Here is a 21,529-nt window from a genome sequence, read left to right on the forward strand (position 1 = left end):
TCTTTCTTCTGGCGAAAAAATGTAAAATTCCACATTTTTGCAGATAGGAGCTTGACACTTTAATAGTAGGGTTTCCTGATACGCTGAACTTGATGGTGTGATTTTCGTTAGAGTTCTATGATTTTTAGGGGTTGTTTCCCCCTTTTTTAAGAAAATAAACCAAATTTTCTCAGGCGCGTAACTTTTGATGGGTAAGACTAAACATAATGAAACTAAAATATTTGAAATCAGTCTAAAAATCTGATTCTATTGATGTATCTATTGGTATCACAATTCTGGTTTTTAGAATTTCGGTTACTATTGGGCCGGGTCGCTCCTTACATACAGTTTGTTACCACGAACTGTTTGATAGTTTTGAGATGTTTACTATGATGTGAATTTTCTTGACTTGTACCATTTTGACATTTTGACAGCAAATTACTTCTGAAGTAAAAAAATATCCTAACTCTAAATTAACAAAATTGTAGTATAACTTTAATGCACTTAGAATAGATTCAGTGCACGTTAGTGCATTAACACTTTGCGACACACAAAGTGCCATTCCATTACTCTCAACATCTTTGACCCTAACTGTTGGTTAATGTTATCTGTTTGGAAATTCCAATACTATATATATATTTGCTTAATATCAATAGAATTATATTTGCTCAGTGTACTGTAAGAATTTGAAGTGTTATATTGTAATGTTTTTTTTTTTGTTGCAGTAATCAAACAGTTCGTGGTAAGGAACTGTAAATAAGGAGCGACCCGGCTTCAATGGTAATCGAAACTCTAAAAAACGGAATTTTGATACCAATAGATACATCAAAAGAATCAGATTTTAATTTTGATTTCAAATATATAAGTTTCATCAAGTTTAATCTTACCCATCAAAAGTTAAGCGCCTGAGAAAATTTGGCTGATTTTCGAAAAAAGGGGGAAAGACCCCCTAAAAGTTATAGAACCTTAATGAAAATCACACCATCATATTCAGCGTATCAGAGAACTCTACTGTAGAGGTTTTAAGCTCCTATCTACAAAAATGTGGAATTTTCCATTTTTTGCCAGAAGAAAGATCACGGAATGCGTGTTTATTCGTTGTTTTTTGTTTTTTTTTTCCAGGGGTAATCGTATATGAAAGGGGCTGTGCCCTCCTTAACGCCTCGCTCTTTACGCTAAAGTTTGACTCTGTTTCACAACTTTCTTTTTTAAAACAATAAAAAACTTTAGCGTAAAGAGCGAGGCGTTGAGGAGGGGACAGCCCCTTTCATATACGGAATAATTTCTGTTCGTTTTAAGTTTTAATGTCGCTCCTTACTTTCAGTTTAAAAAACTTGTTTTTTTTATTTAATATTAATAAGGAACGAAGAAGAAACAAAATAACCTTAGTATTTCTTATGTGTTTTTTCACCATGGTAAATTTTTTCACTATACGTTAGCGTAAATTTCGAGCCCCACTAGTTGCCCCATAAAAGGATTTCTTTCTACCGCGCTTAGGCATATTTCTGCCACTCCAAGTCTACTAATGTAATGCTTGGCACACGAATCATGGTGTGCACCATTTCTGAAAGTATGTTACCCCTTGGTTCATTCAGGGTTTTAATATTTAATAGATATGCTAATATTTTCATTCATAGGTATGGAAAGTCGGCTTCACACACTGAATAAAGCTATTTCTGACAGTCAGGATGAAACGCTGGTCAAGGTTTAGTGTGGCAAGCAGAACTTATAATGTCAGGGCTTCTGAACAGGCAAGACAGAGGATCAAACAAAAGCCATTATTGAAACCCCAAAATTCGAGAGCAAAACTTATCAAATGCTATGTTAAATTTCTTGATGATTCATGTCATGAATTTGAAATTGAGGTGAGCCAAATTGTTGTATTGCTCGATTTGTGTGTCATGTTTTTTTCGTTAAGAAATGGTAAAAAGTTCAAATTTTGTTTAGTCAATGCTAAGCATAGGTGTGTATATTATAATTTCGTTTGTAGTTTGTGTGAGGGAAGGGGTATAGTGTGATTCTCTAAGGGGCCTATTGGAAACTGCGAAATTTTCTCGGGAGGCTTCTTTCGGCAAAATTATTTGCCACTTCAGTGAAGTGGCAAATAATTTTTACCTCCCGAAAAACTTTCGCAGTTACCAATAGGCCCCTTAGAGAAGCCCACTATACCCCTTCCCTCACACAAACTAAAAACGAAATTACAATAGTCAGACAGACTACTGGAATGGCTTGTTTTTCTGTGGACCAAGGCTAAGATTTTCAACCTGATAGTCTTATTTTCAATTTAAGGAGAGATAAAACATCTGAGTTTTTGTATGTATTGAAGGGAAGGAGTGAGGGAACCATGTCGTTGGATTTAGGATAGCTACTTTGATACCTCTAAAGATTTTACCTGTTTGTCTTTTTCTTTTCAATTGAAAATTTTCTGTAGGTTCTTATTATTTTAGAATAACTTTCAAAAGGCCTGTTGAATTCTCTTGAAAGCCTGGATAAATTTGAGTCTTGTTTATTGAAATCTTGTTATTAATTTTCAAGGATGCTCCATCTTCACTCGAATATAGTGAACAAAAAGTTAAAAAATTTTGCTTCATCTTCATTCAGGTCTATAGAATATTTTTGGCTTGTTTTAGGTTTAACATTGCTCTATGCTTTCATTTGTGTAAAAAAAAAAAAATGTCAGTTTTTAACATCCTATCAAGGGTTCTATTTTATATAATGGGAGTAGTTGTTTCCTTGACCCCCTAGTCTTTGTGCTAGAGTCTAACGAGTGCATTATAAAGCTTCGAAAACGAAAACCTTTCCTGAGAAAGATTCACCCTTGAGATGTTTCTTGAAGAAGGGAGGTCTGAAATTCAAAAACATTTTCAGGTCGTTGCATAACCAAAATCCAAGGAGAGGGGGTTTAACTGTTGCCCTGTGAGATATCCCATCTCTTCCAGCTTTGTATAGGCCTAGTTAAGCATTTTAGTATTAACTTTTTTTCACACTAAAAAGTTCTTAGACACAAGGGTATATATTACCCTCTTAGCGTTCACATTGCGCAATTAGCTCAAGAGGTTCTTCCAAATAAAGAGATGCTAGGGAGTAAATCCCTCTCTACAATGATGCAAATGATCTCACACGAAAAGGGGGAAAATTTGGCTAAAATTGGAAATTTTTAATTACACAAAAACTTTTCATTTCTGTAATACCATATTGATTATAAATAATGTAATTGCACTGTGTTAGTAAAATTGCATATACATGCTCCAAATAAAAACAGTTCATTTTATATATAATGTAATATATATATGTATGTATAAAACGAATGTGCAGTCGCGTGACAATAGGGTAATTTCAAAAAGGAAAGCTATGTATGTAGATTTTAGGTTATAAATCCATAGGCTATCAAAATTTTCGCTCAAAACCCTGGTTTCTTGGCTTGACGGGATACAATGGCAGAATGTGGCGCTTTTTTGTGGTATAGATATGAAAGTATAAAGCTATGTATAATGTTTTTCATAGTTCAAAGCTTATAGGCTGTCTCATAATTGTTGCTCGATAATATTTCTGATCTTGTCGAGGTAAGATGTTGGTTTTGCAGTATAACATGGCCGGAATCCGCGCTTGTATACAGAATGGTTTTTATTAATGTTTAAAGACCACGCAATAGATTTGAATTTTCATTCACATTAACCCTTTTCCGATATCCTGTGACCACTAGTTTGTTATGATCACCCCCCGGGCAAAAAAAGCAAAACAAATAGATGAGACATTTCCATGGCTAACTTTCCCAAAAAAGGCAAAATTTCGTGTATTTCCATATAGAATTTTGACACATCCAATTTAAGACTCTTGGACATCCTGGATATGATGGTATGGTATTTATTAAGATCCCCCATATTTTAGGGTTTTTCAGCCCTATTTCTAAATTGATGCTAATTTAAAAACAATTTATTATTGTCTAATATTTCTCTTATGAGTTAGTTCAAATTCAATGGATTTCTCATATTTGGAATCACCCTAAAAATTAGATTCTTTTGATGCAGGATACACATTGTTATCAGAATTGCGCCTTTTTATAGATGCTTGTAAATTTTATTATAGATGTCACGCTGTCAATGAAGCTTGGGTAGTAAATGCATGACTCTGAAATGAAGAAATTCTGAGTTAATTTTTTGAGGATTTTTTCTCTTCTTTTTTAGTGTTTCATTATTTCAGTCAGAAAATAAAAAATAGGGTTCTCCAGGGTCCTGAATTTTTCAATTCCTATGCCACTTTCCAGAAATTTATCAGATGCATTTTCAGTCTTTTGAATGAAATTTTAGCATATACAATCTCATTTTATTCTCGGCTAATGTATAAGTTTCAGACTTGGGCGTGTAATTGTGTAAGTCTGTCACTGATGGTACAAATGATTAGTATTTTTGTTCCAATCATGGTTGCAGTGATAGAACAAAGCGCGGCCCATAGTGACCAAAATTTTAAAACACGTTAAAAAAAACATGTCTAATGAGAAAAATCACAATTTGTTGCTGTTTCCGGAATTGTAAATATTGTTTTGATTAATCTTTACGGTAAATTTTTTTTTAGAAAAAGAGCCTGAATCCCCTCAAGAAGGGCATTGAATCGGAATAAAAAGTGTATGATTGGAATCAGAACGGTCGAAACCCTAGGGAAATAACTCGGCTTTGAACAACTAAGGAAGTTTCACGCTTGGTAGATTATTTGATTTTATTTTTGCTAATGTTTTATTTAATGGAGTTCTTTACTTTTCTTTGAAAAACTTATTTTGAGGAAAAAGTATTTTTTGATTAATTTCTGTTCGTTTTATATTGACATAGTCTTTTCAGGGAAAAAGAAAATAATACTTTAAATCTTTTCGTTTTTTTAATACTTTATAGTTTGGTCTGCTATTTGTATGCTGGAGAAAAATTTTCAGCAATTTTTAACAACATGCACCTTTTTAAACATCTAGACACAAATAGTACTGTTTAATTTAGTTTCATACTTCCTCTAGTTGACCTGAAATGGAAAACATGAAACCATTCGCAAAAAAATCTGTTACTTTCTTTGATAGCTTGGATACACTTACGCTATTTTGATTTTTTTTTTCAGGGGTGATCATATAAACCCAGGGGTACTAGAATATCACAGGAGGGCTCATTCAAACGGAAATTAAAAGTTCTAGTGCCCTTTTAATGTAATCAAAAAAATGGAGGGCAACTAGGCCCCCTCGCACGCTGAGTTTTTTCCCAAAGTCTCCCGATCAAAATTTTGAGATAACCATTTTGTTCAGCATGGTCGAAAATATAATAGCTATGTCATTGGGAGGATCTTTCGTGGGATTATCTTTCCATGGGGGAAGGGACATTGGTATGATGGGGGCGCCGGATTTCCCAGCATTATTTAAAAAAACGATCAGAAATTAAATAAAAAAAAGTTTTTCGACTGAAAATAAGGAGCAACATTAAAACTTAAAACGAACAGAAATTATTACGTATGTGATTTGATTCGCCCCCTAGTCAATGCCTCGCTCTTTACGCTAAAGATTTTTTAGTACTTTCAAAAGAGCTATTTATTCTAATTAACGGCCTTTGTGATTAAGGGGTCATTTTTAAAGAATTGGAACAAAATTTTAACTTTAGCGTAAAGAGCGAGGTATTGACTAGGGGGCGAACCTCCTAAAGTACGTGTTAAAAATATATGAATATAGAAGGTCGTTACGTGAGTTAATTCGTAAGTTACGTATATCTATTTCTAATAAAAACGTTCATAAATAAAATTAAACAACTTTCGAGAAAGCCATTTAACCAAAAAAAGTAAAATGGATATGCAAATTTCATTTTAATGATTCATTTACGGTGAGCCGAAATCAAAAACCTGAATTAATTCAAAAACATTCAGAAATTAAATAAAAAAACGCCTCGCTCTTTACGCTAAACTTTGACTCTTTCTCACAACTCTATTTTTTAAAACAATAAAAAACTTTAGCGTAAAGAGCGAGGCGTTCAGGAGGGGACAGCACCTTTCATATACAGAATAATTTCTGTTCGTTTTAAGTTTTAATGTCGCTCCTTACTTTCAGTTAAAAAAAACTTGTTTTATTATAATTTAATAGTTAACAAGGACTCTCATAATTGAAGCGAAAAATTTTGTTTCAGAGAAGAGATCTATGAGCTTCACTTCATCACCACAGTCTTTGCTTTTCCATATATCTTACCAGGTTCTTGCTTCCACTTCTGAATTTTCATTATTATAGAACTTAGACAGATCTTCCATAGCATTAACAACTGTATCCTTCTCTGTGTTTTTAAAATGTTGGGATGAATAAGAATTTCTTTGAAGGGTGTTTTGTTGTGGTCATTGAATCTCAATTCAAGTGACACATTTAACGAGTCCAAATAAGGAATAAAAACAGCTAACTTGTAGTAATCTATTGGGTTAGTCATAGAAATGTTTCCGCCATGAGTTTGTCTTGCGGTTGTCAGAGGTATTTTGTATTCAGTTTCCAGTAAATCACAGGTTTCTCCTTAAGTTGCTCTTAGGTTGCTCCTTAGGTTGCTCCTTAAGTCTACTTTCAGATAAAAAAAAACCTTGTTTTTATTTAATTTCTGATCATTTTAATAATGGCAGGAAATCCGGCTCCACCTCCACGGAAAAATCCCCCTGTGTAAAATTTCCCCTTAAAATCTCATTCCCCGGAAACCTCCTTCCCCATGGAAAGTTTACTATGCTTTCCTTTATTTTTGTTTACCTCACGATTACTATTTAGTCACCGATTAACCCCCACCCCTCCCACCACCCCTGCGGTCGTGCTAGTTCGAAATATACTACTTATTGCAGTCTCATTTTTTTTATCAGCTCATCTAAGGCCCAGACATAGCTATGAGCTACAAATCATACAAAAGTTATTCATTCTTTAAACGGGCGTAGATTTATTTTCTGTAGATTTAAACGGGCATATGCATACATAAAATGAAGATAAAAAACTAAAACTGAAAAACTAAAAAAAAATTCGAACATTTCGGGTGTTTTGACCCTCAAAACATAAACAGAAGTCAGAATTTGCCACAAACTTACAGGACTCTTATTTGGGACCCCCAAAACGTATTTAAACACAAGTATTTTGAAGATGTCAAACGAGTGGCATTCTCGAGCCAAATCAGGAAGGGTATTCCATATAATATGACCTGCTACTAAGAGATGGAAATTCGATCTTAGTGTTGGAGTATGCAGACATATCAGATACAAAAGACAAAGTAAATTTAAGGGATCTGAGAAGATCGCCTTGAAGCTGAAGCAAAATGAAGGAGGTACATTAAAGAATATAAAACTTCTCAAGATCTAGTAACGGTTTTAGCTGCTGAAAGATGTGTTTCTTTAATTAGGTTTATGGATTTATTATAAGTGTTAGAAAGCGGTTTAAGAAAAGAAGGGAAAGTAGCAATAAGAAACATGCATTTGAATTAAACTGTGAAAGATGATTCTCAAAATTGGGCGATGAAAAATATTTTTGAGCTTTCTTAGAATAACAAGGCCTCTGAATACCTTCATTTTAATCATTATAACCTAACATATCAGAGAACCTCACTGTAGAGGTTTCAAGTCCCCATCTCGAAAAATATGGAGTTTTGCATTTTTTGCCAGAACAAACATAACGGATGCGTGTTTATTTTTTTTTCGCTGTTTTTTCCCAGGGGTGATTGTATCGAACCAATGGTCCTAGAATATCGGGACAGGGCTCATTCTAACCAAATTAAAATTTCTAGTTCCCTGTTCAAGTGACCAAGAAGATTGAGGGCAACTAGACCCCCTTCAAGGCCCTGTTTTCCCCCAAGTCGTCCGATCAAAACTTATGAGATAGCTATTTTATTCAGCATAGTTAAAAATGCCAATAACGGTGCCTTTGGGAGTTTTGTCATGGGGGGGGGGGTCGCGTAGGAGGAACTATTTATGGAGGATTTTTGGGGGGAGGAAATTTTTTACGGAGGGGGAGCCGGATACGTTTTTTCAACTGAAAGTAAGGAGCAACACCAAAAATTAAAACGAACCGAAATTATTCCGTATATGAGCGGGGTTGCTCCTTTAAGAACGACCCCTGAAACACAAGGACCGTTGAATTAGAATGACAAAACGAAAAAAAAATCGTAAAGAAGAGAGAAACGAGGATAATAACAGCCAGTGAAAAACGTAGATTACAATGCAAATATTTCGGTCAAGACCTCCGCTTGACCGTCCTTTGTGCAAAATAGTAAAATAAAAATACTGATAAAAATTCAAACGATAATATAAAAACCAAACCTTAAAACAAACACAAAAACCAAAATAAGAAAACCCTCTCCAAGCAACGATGAAGGAGTCTTCTTATTTTAGTTTTCATTGTTTTATTTAAGGTTTGGTTTTTATATTATCGTTTGGATCGTTTGAATTTTTATCAGTATTTTTATTTTACTATTTTGCACAAAGGACGGTCAAGCGGAGGTCTTGACCGAAATATTTGCATTGTAATCTACGTTTTTCACTGGCTGTTATTATCCTCGTTTCTCTCTTCTTTCCTTTAGTTTTCGTTTTATCATAATTAGCCAGTGTGGTCTCGGAAATTGTTTACGAATTAGAATTAGATACTTTTTAACATACTAAAACAAACTTTAGCGTGAAGAGCGAGGTGTTTAGGAGGGGCAATCCCCCCCTCTCATATAAGAAAAAATTTATGTTAATTTTAAATTTTAATGTTGCTACCTATGCTGAATCAAATTGACTGTCTCAAAATTTTGATCGGATGTCTTTTGTGAAAAAAAGCCGTGGAATAGGGGCTATTGGCCCTCCAATCTTTTTGTTTGCTTAAAAAGGGCACTAGAACTTTTGATTTCCGTTCAAATGAGCCCTCTATCGATTTCCTAGAACCTTTGGTCTGTGCTGTCACATCCTGGAAGAAAAACAACAACAAATAAATATACATCCGTGGTCTTTCTTCTGGCTAAAGATACTAAATTCCACATTTTTGTAGACAGGAGCTTGAAACCTCTACTGCAAGGTTCTCTAATATGGTGAATCTGATGGTGTGATTTTTGTCAAAATCGCTTAACTTGTTTGGGGTGTGTTCCCCTTTTTGAAAATCAGGCAAGTTTTCTCAGGCTGGCAAATTTTGATGGGTAACATTAAACTTCACGAATTCTAAATATTTCGAATTAGTACAAAAAGGAAATCCTTTTGATATATCAGTTAATATCAAAATTCTGTTTTTAGGGTTTCGGTTACTATTGGGGTTGCTCACTCGCTCCATACTTACAGTTCGTTACCACAAACTCTTTGATAATAGTAGAACCCCCTTATTGACTTCCGTACGAACACCCTGCTGCCATCTAAAATTGAGTCTGACTCTGATCCCACACAATATATGTGCATAACCTCCCTAGGGGAATGGATTTCCAAGAAATTGATGGCGTAACTTAACCTAACCTGATAAGTTCCGGGACGAACACCATATATGGGCTTAGAGTCCCTAGGGAGAACACCTGTGCTGTCAGTCCAACGGGGCACCATATATGGGCATGGAATCCCCAGGGAGAACGCGTTTCCGAGAAATTGGTGTTCGTCCAGGAGAATTGTTTCCGGGCGAAGTTTATTAATGTCTTTGGTGTTCGTCCAGGAGAATTGTTTTCGGGCGAAGTTTATTAATGTCTTTGGTATTCGTCCAGGAGGTTTCCGAGTGAAGTTTGCAAATGCGCATTAACGGTGGGGAAGAGATATTTTGATCTTAGACATGAAGAGATTAACGCGGGAAAGGGTTTCCTAGGAATTTCAAATGTGACAGCGCAGGGATGCCAAAACAAAAGTAACACGCAGAAATTACGTTTAGAGATTATTTGGGCGAAACCATTTTAGACATTTTAGGGAATTATTTGGGCGAAACAGTTAGAGACATTTTAGAAGATGATTTAGAAGATGATATGGGGTGAAACTCTGTGGTCGTTATAATACACAAGTTCTATTTGAACAGTGTTATGAAGTCCCCTACCCCAACAACCTCCCTACCCCAACAACCCCCCTACCCCAAAAGGCCCCGACCCCCCATACCCCAACCCAAAGGCCCCCCGACCCACCCAAATGCCCCCAAGTGCCCCCGGGCCCACACATTTTTTTGTTTGCATGTCTGGGTTGGTGTTTGCAAGTCCAAGTATCTGTCTTTGATGCTTTATATATCTAAAGTTCATATCTTTCTCTGTTTGCATGTCTTATTCTATTTGTTTGCATGTCTGGGTTGGTGTTTGCAAGTCCAAGAATTTTTCTTTGTTGCTTTGTATATCTAAAGTGCCTGTCTTTCTCTGTTTGCATGTCTGATTCTATTTGTTTGCATGTCTGGGTTGGTGTTTGCAAGTCCAAGTATTTATCGATGTGGTTTGTATATCTAAAGTGCCTGTCTTTTTCTGTTTGCATGTCTGATTCTATTTGTTTGCATGTCTGGGTTGGTGTCTTCAAGTCCAAGTATCTGTCTTTATTGGTTTGTATATCTAAAGTGCCTATCTTTCTCTGTTTGCATGTCTGATTCTATTTGTTTGCAAGTCAGGGTTGGTGTTTGCAAGTCCAACTATTTGTCTTTGTTGGTTTGTATATTTAAAGTGCCTGTCTTTCTCTGTTTGCATGTCTGATTCTATCTGTTTGCATGCGTGGGTTGGTGTTTGCAAGTCCAAGTATCTATTTTTGATGGTTTATATATCTAAAGTGCCTGTCTTTCTCTGGTTGTATGTCTGATTCTATTTGTTTGCATGTCTGGGTTGGTGTTTGCAAGTCCAAGTATTTGTCTTTGTTGGTTTGTATATCTAAAGTGCCTGTCTTTTCTCTGTTTGCATGTCTGATTCTATTTGTTTGCATGTCTGAGTTCATGTTTGCAAGTCTAAGTATTTGTCTTTGTTGGTTTGTATATATTAAGTGCATGTCTTTCTCTGTTTGCATGTCTGATTCTATTTGTTTGTATGTCTGGGTTGGTGTTTGTAAGTCCAAGTATTTGTCTTTGTTGGTTTGTATATCTAAAGTGACTGTCTTTCTCTGTTTGCGTGTCTGATTTCATTTGTTTGCATGTCTGGGTTGGTGTTTGCAAGTCCAAGTATTTGTCTTTGTTGGTTTGTATATCTAAAGTGCCTGTCTTTCTCTGTTTGCATGTCTGATTCTATTTGTTTACATGTCTGGGTTGGTGTTTGCAAGTCCAAGTATTTGTCTTTGTTGGTTTTTATAACTAAAGTGCCTGTCTTTCTCTGTTTGCATTTCTGATTCTTTTTTTTTGCATGTCGGGGTTGGTGTTTGCAAATCCAAGTATTTGTCTTTGTTGGTTTGTATATCTAAAGTGACTGTCTTTCTCTGTTTGCATGTCTGATTCTATTTGTTTGAATGTCTGGGTTGGTGTTTGCAAGTCCAAAGTATTTGTCTTTGTTGGTTTGTATATCTAAAGTGCCTGTCTTTCTCTGTTGGCGTGTCTGATTCTATTTGTTTGCATGTCTGGGTTGGTGTTTGCAAGTCCAAGTATTTGTCTTCGTTGGTTTGTATATCTAAAGTGCATGTCTGATTCTAATTGTTTACATGTCTGGGTTGGTGTTTGCAAGTCCAAGTATTTGTCTTTGTTGTTTTGTATATATAAAGTGCCTTTCTTTCTCTTTTTGAATGTCTGATTCTTTTTGTTTGCATGTCGGTGTTGGTGTTTACAAGTCAAAGTATCTGTCTTTGTTGTTTTTTATATTTAAAGTTCCTATCTTTCTCTGTTTGCTTGTCTGATTCTATTTGTTTGCATGTCTGGGTTGATTTTTTGCAAGTCCAAGTATTTGTCTTTGTTGGTTTATATATCTAAAGTGCCTGTCTTTCTCTGTTTGCATGTCTGATTCTATTTGTTTGCATGTCTGGGTTGGTGTTTGCAAGTCCAAGTATTTGTCTTTGTTGGTTTGTATATCTAAAGTGCCTGTCTTTTCTCTGCTTACATGTATGATTCTATTTGTTTGCATGTCTTGGCTGATGTTTGCAAGTCCAAGTATTTTTTTTGTTGGTTTGTATATCTAGAGTGCCTGTCTTTCTCTGTTTGCATGTCTGATTCTATTTGTTTGCATGTCTGGGTTGGTGTTTGCACGTCCAAGTATTTGTCTTTGTTGGTTTGTATATCTAAAGTGCCTGTCTTTCTCTGTTTGCGTGTCTGATTCTATTTGTTTACATGTCTGGGTTGGTGTTTGTAAGTCCAAGTATTTGTCTTTGTTGGTTTGTATATCTAAAATGCCTGTCTTTCTCCGTTCGCATGTCTGATTCTATTTGTTTGCATGTCTGGGTTGATGTTTGCTAGTCCAAGTATTTGTCTTTGTTTGTTTGTACATCTAAAGTGCCTGTCTTTCTCTTTTTGGATGTCTGAATCTATTTTTTTGCATGTCTGGGTTGATGTTTGCTAGTCCAAGTATTTGTCTTTGTTGGTTTGTATATCTAAAGTTCCTGTCTTTCTCTGTTTGCATGTCTGATTCTATTTGTTTGCATGTCGGGGTTGGTGTTTGTAAGTCCAAGTATTTGTCTTTGTTGGTTTGTATATCTAAAGTGCCTGCCTTTCTCTGTTTGCATGTCTGATTTTATTTGTTTGCATGTCTGGGTTGATGTTATGCAAGTCCAAGTATTTGTCTTTGTTGGTTTATATATCTAAAGTGCCTGTCTTTCTCTCTTCGCATGTCTGATTCTATTTGTTTGCATGTCTGGGTTGGTGTTTGCAAGTCCAAGTATCTGTCTTTGTTGGTTTGTATATCTAAAGTGCTTGTCTTTCTCTGTTTACATGTCTGATTCTATTTGTTTGCATATCTGGGTTGGCGTTTGCAAGTCCAAGTATTTGTCTTTGTTGCTTTGTATATCTAAAGTGCATGTCTTTCTCTGTTTGTATGTCTGATTCTATTTGTTTGCATGTCTGGGTTGGTGTTTGCAAGTCCAAGTATGTGTATTTGTTGTTTTGTATATATAAAGTGCCTGTCTTTATCTGTTTGAGTGTATGATTCTATTTGTTTGCATGTCTGGGTTGGTGTTTTCAAGTCAAAGAATTTGTCTTTGTGGGCTTGTATGTCTATAGTGCCTGTCTTTCTCTGTTTGCATGTCTGATTCTATTTGTTTGCATGTCTGGGTTGGTGTTTGCAAGTCCCAGTAGTTGTTTGTGTATCTAAAGGACATGTCGGCTCATGTTGTCTTGTCCGTATTGTTCGGTGTGCATTTCTTGACCAGTGTTTGCTAATCCAATACTTTGTATGTGCTTGTTACTACGTCTAAATTGCACTTCTTTCTAGTTTATTCTTTCCAAATTTATATTATTGAATGTCTTTACTGATGTTTACAAGTACAAGTATTTGTCTTTATTGGTTTGTATATCTAAAGTACCTGTCTTTCTCTGTTTGCATGTCTGATTCTATTTGTTTGCATGTCGGGGTTGGTGTTTACAAGTCCAAGTATTTGTCTTTGTTGGTTTGTATATCTAAAGTGCCTATCTTTCTCTGTTTGCATGTCTGATTCTATTTGTTTGCTTGTCTGGGTTGATGTTTGCAAGTCCAAGTATTTGTCGTTGTTGGTTTGTATATCTAAAGTGCCTATCTTTCTCTGTTTGCATGTCTGATTTTATTTGTTTGCATGTCTGGGTTGGTGTTTGCAAGTCCAAATATTTGTCTTTGTTTGTTTGTATATCTAAAGTGCTTGTCTTTCTCTGTTTGTGTGTCTGATTCTATTTGTTTGCATGTCTGGGTTGGTGTTTGCAAGTCCAAGTATTTGTCTTTGTTGGTTTCTATATCTAAAGTGCTTGTCTTTCTCTGTTTACATGTCAGATTCTATTTGTTTACATGTCTGGGTTAGTGTTTATAAGTCCAAGTATTTGTCTTTGTTGGTTTGTATATCTATAGTACCTACCTTCCTCTGTTTACATGTCTTATTCTTTTTTTTTGCGTGTCTGGGCTCGTGTTTGCAAGTCAAAGTATCTGTCTTTCTTGCTTTGTATATCTTTCTCTGTTTGTATATTTGATTCTATTTGTTTGCATGTCAGGGTTGGTGTTTGCAAGTCCAAGTATGTGCCTTTGTTGGTTTGTATATCTAAAGTGCCTTCTTTCTCTGTTTGCATGTCTGATTCTATTTGTTTGCATGTCTGGGTTGATGTTTGCAAGTCCAAGAATTTTTCTTTGTTGCTTTGTATATCTAAAGTGCCTATCTTTCTCTGTTTGTGTGTCTGATTCTATTTGTTTGCATGTCTGGGTTGGTGTTTGCAAGTCCAAGTATTTGTCGTTGTTGGTTTATATATATAAAGTGCCTGTCTTTCTCTGTTTGCATGTCTGATTCTATTTGTTTGCATGTCTGGGTTATTGTTTGCAAGCCAAAGTATTTGTCTTAGTTGGTTTGTATATCTAAAGTACCTGTATTTCTCTGTTTTGCATGTCTGATTCTATTTGTTTGCATGTCTGAATTGGTGTTTGCAAGTCCAAGTATTTGTCTTTGTTGGTTTGTATATCTAAAGTGCCTGTCTTTCTCTGTTTGCATGTCTGATTCTATTTGTTTGCATGTCAGGGTTGGTGTATGCAAGTCCAAGTATTTGTCTGTGTTGGTTTGTATATCTAAAGTGCCTGTCTTTCTCTGTTTGCAGGTCTGATTCTATTGTTTGCATGTCTAGGTTAGTGTTTGCATGTCCAAGTATTTGTCTTTGCTGGCTTATATATCTAAAGCGCCTGTCTTTCTCTGTTTGCATGTCTGATTCTATTTGTTTGCATTTCTGGGTTGATGTTTGCAAGTCCAAGAATTTATCTTTGTTGGTTTGTATATCTAAAGTGCCTGTGTGTATCTTTTTGCATGTCTGATTCTATTTGTTTGCATGTCTGGGTTGGTGTTTGCAAGTCCAAGTATTTGTCATTGTTGGTTAGTATATCTAAAGTGCCTGTCTTTCTCTGTTTGCATGTCTGATTCTATTTGTTTGCATGTCTGGGTTCTTGTTTGCAAGTCCAAGTATTTGTCATTGTTGGTTTGTTTATCTAAAGTGCCTGTCTTTCTCTGTTTGCATGTCTGATTCTATTTGTTTGCATGTCTGGGTTGGTGTTTGCAAGTCCAAGGCTAGATTAAGTTGGGTTAGATTAGGTTAGGTTAAGTTAGGTTAGCCTACATACGCGCGCGTACGTTTTGCTACAACTGCAAGCATGCATAGTGAGAGAGAAATACAAAGTCGACCTGCAGGGATTTTCTGGCGAGTATGGTTAGGTTAGATTAGGCTAGATTAAGTTAGATTAGGCTAGGTTAGATTAGGTTAAGTTAGGTTAGGTTAGGTTAGCCTACGGACGCGCGCGTACGTAGGCTAACCTAACCTAACTTAACCTAATCTAACCTACAAACCAACAAAGACAGATACTTGGACTTGCAAACACCAACCCAGACATGCAAACAAATAGAATCAGACATGTAAACAGAGAAAGACAGACACTTTAGATATACAAACCAACAACGACAAATACTTGGACTTGCAAACACCAACCCAGACATGCAAACGAATAGAATCAGACATGCAAACAGAGAAAGATAGGCACTTTAGATATACAAACCAACAAAGACAAATACTTCGACTTGCAAACACCAACCCAGACATGCAAACAAATAGAATCAGACATGCAAACAGATAAAGATAGGCACTTTAGATATACAAACCAACAAAAGACAAATACTTGGACTTGTAAACACCAACCCAGACATGCAAACAAATAGAGTCAGACATGCAAACAGAGAAAGACAGGCACTTTAGATATACAAACCAACAAAGACAAATACCAGGACTTGCAAACACCAACCCCGACATGCAAACAAATAGAATCAGACATGCAAACAGAGAAAGATAGGCAATAAATATATACTAACAAACAAACAACACTACTTTGAATTGCAAACACCATCCAAGACACTCAAACAAATAAAATCAGACTTTAAACCAGAGAAAAACAGTTACTTTACTTATACAAACCAACAAAGACAGATACATGGACTTGCAAACATCAACCCAGACATGCAAACAAATAGAATCAGACATGCGAACAGAGAAAGACAGGCATTTTAGATATACAAACCAACAAAGACAAATACTTGGACTTGCAAACACCAACTCAGACATGTAAACAAATAAAATCAGAAATGCAAACAGAGAAAGAAAGGCACTTTAGATATATAAAACAACAAAATAAATACTTGTACATTCAAACACCAACCTAGACATGCAAACAAATAGAATCAGACATGCAACCAGAGAAAGACATGCACTTTAAATATACAAACCAACAAAAACAAATACTTGGACTTGCAAACACCAACCCAGACATGCAAACAAATAGAATCATACATGTAAGTATTTGTCATTGTTGGTTTGTATATCTAAAGTGCCTGTATTTCTCTGTTTGCATGTCTGATTCTATTTGTTTGCATGTCTGAGTTGGTGTTTGCAAGTCCAAGGCTAGATTAAGTTGGGTTAGATTAGGTTAGGTTAAGTTAGGTTAGCCTACATACGCGCGCGTACGTTTTGCTACAACTGCAGGCATGCATAGTGAGAGACAAATACAAAGTCGACCTGCAGGGATTTTCCGGCGAGTATGGTTAGGTTAGAATAGGCTAGATTAAGTTAGGTTAGGTTAGGCTAGACTAGGTTAGGCTAGGTTAGATTAGGTTAAGTTAGGTTAGGTTAGGTTAGCCTACGTACGCGTGCGTACTTAGGCTAACCTAACCTAACTTAACCTAATCTAACCTACAAACCAACAAAGACAGATACTTGGACTTGCAAACACCAACCCAGACATGCAAACAAATAGAATCAGACATGCAAACAGAGAAAGACAGGCACTTTAGATATACAAACCAACAAAGACAAATACTTGGACTTGCAAACACCAACCCAGACATGCAAAAAAATATAATCATACACGCAAACAGAAAAATATAGGCACTTTAGATATACAAACCACCAAACACAAATCCTGGGACTTTCAAACACCACCGCATACATGAAAAAAAATAGAAACAGACATGAAAACAGAGAAAGTTAGGTACTTTAGATATACAAACCAACAAAGACAGATACTTGGACTTACAAACACCAACCCAGACATGTAAACAAATAGAATCAGACATAAAAACAGAGAAAGACAGGCACTTTAGATATATAAACCAACAAAGACAAATACTTGGACTTGAAAAACACCAACCCAGACATGCAAACAAATTGAATCAGACTTGCAAACAGAGAAAGACAGGCACTTTAGATATACAAACCAACAAAGACAAATACTTGGACTTGCAAACACCAACCCGGACATGCAAACAAATAGAATCAGACATGCAAACAGAGAAAGACAGGCCCTTTAGATATACAAACAAATACTTGGACTTGCAAACACCAACCCAGACATGCAAACAAATAGAATCAGACAACCAAACAGAGAAAGACAGGCACTTTAGATATACAAATCAACAAAGACAAATACTTGGACTTGCAAACACCAACCCAGACATGCAAACAAGTAGAATCAGACATGAAAACAGAGAAAGATAGGCACTTTAGATATACAAACCAACAAAGACAGATACTTGGACTTGTAAACACCAACCCAGACATGCAAACAAATAGAATCAGACATACAAACAGAGAAAGATAGGCACTTTAGATATACAAAACAACAACGACAAATACTTGGACTTGCAAACAACAACCCAGACATGCAAACAAATAGAATCAGACATGTAAACAGAGAAAGATAGGCACTTTAGATATACAAACCAACAAAGACGGATACTTAGACTTGCAAACACCAACCCAAACATGCAAACAAATAGAATCAGACATGCAAACAGAGAAAGACAGGCACTTTAGATATAAAAACCAACAAAGACAAATACTTGGACTTGCAGAACACCAGCCCAGACATGCAAACAAATAGAATCAGACATGCAAACAGAGAAAGAAAGGCACTTTAAATATAAACACAAACAAATACAAATACTTGTAATTGAAAACAACAACACCTAAATGAAGACATCGCGAATAAGTCATGCTCTCATTGTAATATCGGCAATATATATACACAAACCAACAAAGAACAATTCATTGAATGGCATACACCAAACCTAACCCACAAAAAGGAAGAAACAGACACAAAAAAATTGGCAAATAGTCACTGAATAAACCTACAGAGACAAACTCTTGGACTTGCCAATTCCAACCCAGACATGCAAACAGATAGAATCAGACATGCGAACGGAGAAAGACAGGCATTTTAGATATACAAACCAACAAAGACAAATACTTGGACTTGCAAACACCAACCCAGACATGTAAACAAATAGAATCAGACACGCAAACAGAGAAAGACAGGCACTTTAGATATACAAACCAACAAAGACAAATACTTGGACTTGCAAACACCAACCCAGACATGCAAACAAATAGAATCATACATGTAAGCAGATAAAAGACAGGCACTTTAGATATACAAACCAACAAAGACAAATACTTGGACTTGCAAACACCAACCCAGACATGCAAACAAATAGAATCAGACATGCAATCAGAGAAAAATAGGCACTTTAAATATACAAACCAACAAAGACAAATACTTGGACTTGCAAACAGAGAAAGACAGGCACTTTAGATATACAAACCAACAAAGACAAATACTTGGACTTGCAAACACCAACCCAAACATGCAAACAAATAGAATCAGACATGCAAACAGAGAAAGACAGGCATTTTAGATATACAAACCAGCAAAGACAAATACTTGGACTTGCAAACATCAACTCAGACATGCAAACAAATAGAATCAGACATGCAAACAGAGAAAAGACAGGCACTTTAGATATACAAACCAACAAAGACAAATACTTGGACTTGCAAACACCAACCCAGACATGCAAACAAAAAAAAATGTGTGGGCCCGGGGGCACTTGGGGGCGGGGGGCACTTGGGGGCTTTGGGGCATTTGGGTGGGTCGGGGGGCCTTTGGGTTGGGGTATGGGGGTTCGGGGCCTTTTGGGGTAGGGGGGTTGTTGGGGTAGGGGACCTCATAACACTGTTCAAATAGAACTTGTGTATTATAACGACCACAGAGTTTCACCCCATATCATCTTCTAAATCATCTTCTAAAATGTCTCTAACTGTTTCGCCCAAATAATTCCCTAAAATGTCTAAAACGGTTTCGCCCAAATAATCTCTAAACGTAATTTCTGCGTGTTCCTTTTGTTTTGGCATCCCTGCGCTGTCACATTTGAAATTCCTAGGAAACCCATTCCCGCGTTAATCTCTTCATCTCTAAGATCAAAATATCTCTTCCCCACCGTTGATGCGCATTTGCAAACTTCACCCGGAAACAATTCTCCTGGACGAACACCAAAGACATTAATAAACTTCGCCCGGAAACAATTCTCCTGAACGAACACCAAAGACATTAAAAAACTTCGCCCGGAAACAATTCTCCTGAACGAACACCAATTTCTCGGAAACGTGTTCTCCCTGGGGATTCCATGCCCATATATGGTGCCCCGTTGGACTGACAGCACAGGTGTTCTCCCTAGGGACTCTAAGTCCATATATGGTGTTCGTTCCGGAACTCATCAGATTTGGTTAGGTTACGCAATCAATTTCTCAGAAATCCATTTCCCCTAGGGATGCTATGCCCATATATGGTGTGGGATCAGATCAATTGTAGATGGCAGCACGGTGTTCTCACGGGAGTCAATAAGGGGGTTGTACTGATAATAGAGAAAACGTTAAAATGTTTTTTTCCCAGTATTGTCCAAATTACGTTCTGGTCTTTAGGAAGTACAGAGGGCGCTAGCCCTACTCCCCTTTCTGGTAGTTTCTTTGCCTTTGTTATATATTGTAATTTCGTTTCTTTCTGGATTTAATTTAATTATTGATGGTGATTTATGTTAGTTTTACGCGTGAAAAATTATTTGACTTTATTTCTGCTCATCTACGGTGTAACGTAGCTCTATGCTATTCTTTGGAAAACTTATTTTTTGGATTTTTTTTTACAATCAATTTCTATTAGTTCTTAATTGACATAGTCTTTTTCATTGGTTAAGAGAAGAATATTTCAAATCTTTTCGGTTTTTCCCTGGAAGAATCCAGATTTTATATGTTGGACAAAATTTTGCAACACTTCTTAATAGTAATTAAACTATAATGCTTTGGATTGACGGGTACGAGGGAATATATTCAAATATGTGGCTTGAAAATCTGCATAATCTTTGAGATTCCATATGGCTGATGGAGTTCTAACCAGCATCACGTTACAGCCTTCAGTATAGACAAATATTGATCAACCGGCCCTGCTCATTCCCTGAAAGCTTTTGCTTATTTCCCTTAAATTTTCCCGGAATATTGCAGACGCACCCTTTTGACAACCTAGGATGCACATAGCGGATTTTGAATTAGCTCATTTTCCCATTCGATTTGCACTGACAGTTTTAATTTATTATCCTTGGGACAAGATTGGATGCATATAGTGTCTTTTGATTTAGTTTATTGTCCCCCCAAAAGTATCCTTAAGTTCCTACGCAATACCCTGTTTTTTCCTGGGATATTGCACAGACACCCTTTTGGCCATCTGGATACACTTGATATATTTTGATTTAGTTTTTACATCCCCCTCAACCTTTCCTGAAAATTTTAACTTAGCACCCTATTCCATCCCTAGGATATTGCATCAGTGCCATTTTGACAACTTGGGTGCACTTGAAATCTTTTGCTTTAGTTCAATAGTAGTAATAATATTAGTAGCAATAGTAGTAGTCGCAGTTGCAGTTACAGGTAGTTCAAGTCATATGTTGTCGCAGTTCCAAGTAGTCGCAGTCGTAAGTAGTCACAAACACAAGCAGTTGTAGTAGTAGTAGTAGCATAACTAGTAGTTTTATTACTAGTAATAGCCTTATTAACATGGAAGATTCAATTTAATACCCTCGGCCGTCTCTTAGACATTGCTGTTAAGTCCTTTTGACAACCTGCATGCATATAGTGAGGACCTAGTTCCTGGGGTCCATAATTGAAACTGGGACACCTTCACCCTGGGGTCTGAAATACAGGTGGAGGAGGAGGAAGGCTCCTCTGATGTACACCATGCAGAGCCCACCGGCGTGTGGACATGTCCCGGGTATTACACACCTTCCTCCAGCAATGGGAAAAATTGCTCGGCGTCACAGACCACCCAACGGGAGGATCCCTTCCTAGAGGGATAACTGTGAAGGGCAGACGATCCAGCTGCATGGACAATGGGCTCTGCTAAGGGTAGAGAGGATTGGCTTACCGCTACCCCGACAAATTAGCCATGAAACTCCCTCTCTTAAATATAAATGATGAAAATGGCGAATAAGAAAGTAAGAACTCGTGCTACCGCGTCCGGTAACCGATGGTATGAGACCAAGAATTGCAAATTGCGAGAATTATATTGTTGATAATGATGATAATGAAAATGATTTTGTTACCGCGTCCGGGGCAGCCGACGATCATTTATCCGATTTAACGACTCTCCAGTCGGAGAAGACTTCGTTTATCCTAACCCCAAAAACA

At 36.6% G+C, this 21,529-nt stretch overlaps 1 protein-coding gene across 1 annotated transcript in view; it reads left to right on the top strand.

Moving 5' to 3' along the window:
• The window catches only part of Ptpmeg (protein tyrosine phosphatase Meg), a 299,589-nt gene that overhangs the window by 27,351 nt on the left and 250,709 nt on the right, over positions 1–21,529 (top strand). Inside the window, exon 2 of the mRNA XM_089090461.1 lies at positions 1,617–1,844. Within this exon, the coding sequence (XP_088946587.1) occupies positions 1,668–1,844 (177 nt within the window). The 5' untranslated portion in view covers positions 1,617–1,667. The remainder of the gene's footprint in view (positions 1–1,616; positions 1,845–21,529) is intronic.

Source organism: Artemia sp. Qi Xiang Cuo, chromosome 6 (genome assembly GCF_049724085.1).
Source record: "Artemia sp. Qi Xiang Cuo chromosome 6, ASM4972408v1, whole genome shotgun sequence".
NCBI lineage: Eukaryota > Metazoa > Arthropoda > Branchiopoda > Anostraca > Artemiidae > Artemia > Artemia sp. Qi Xiang Cuo.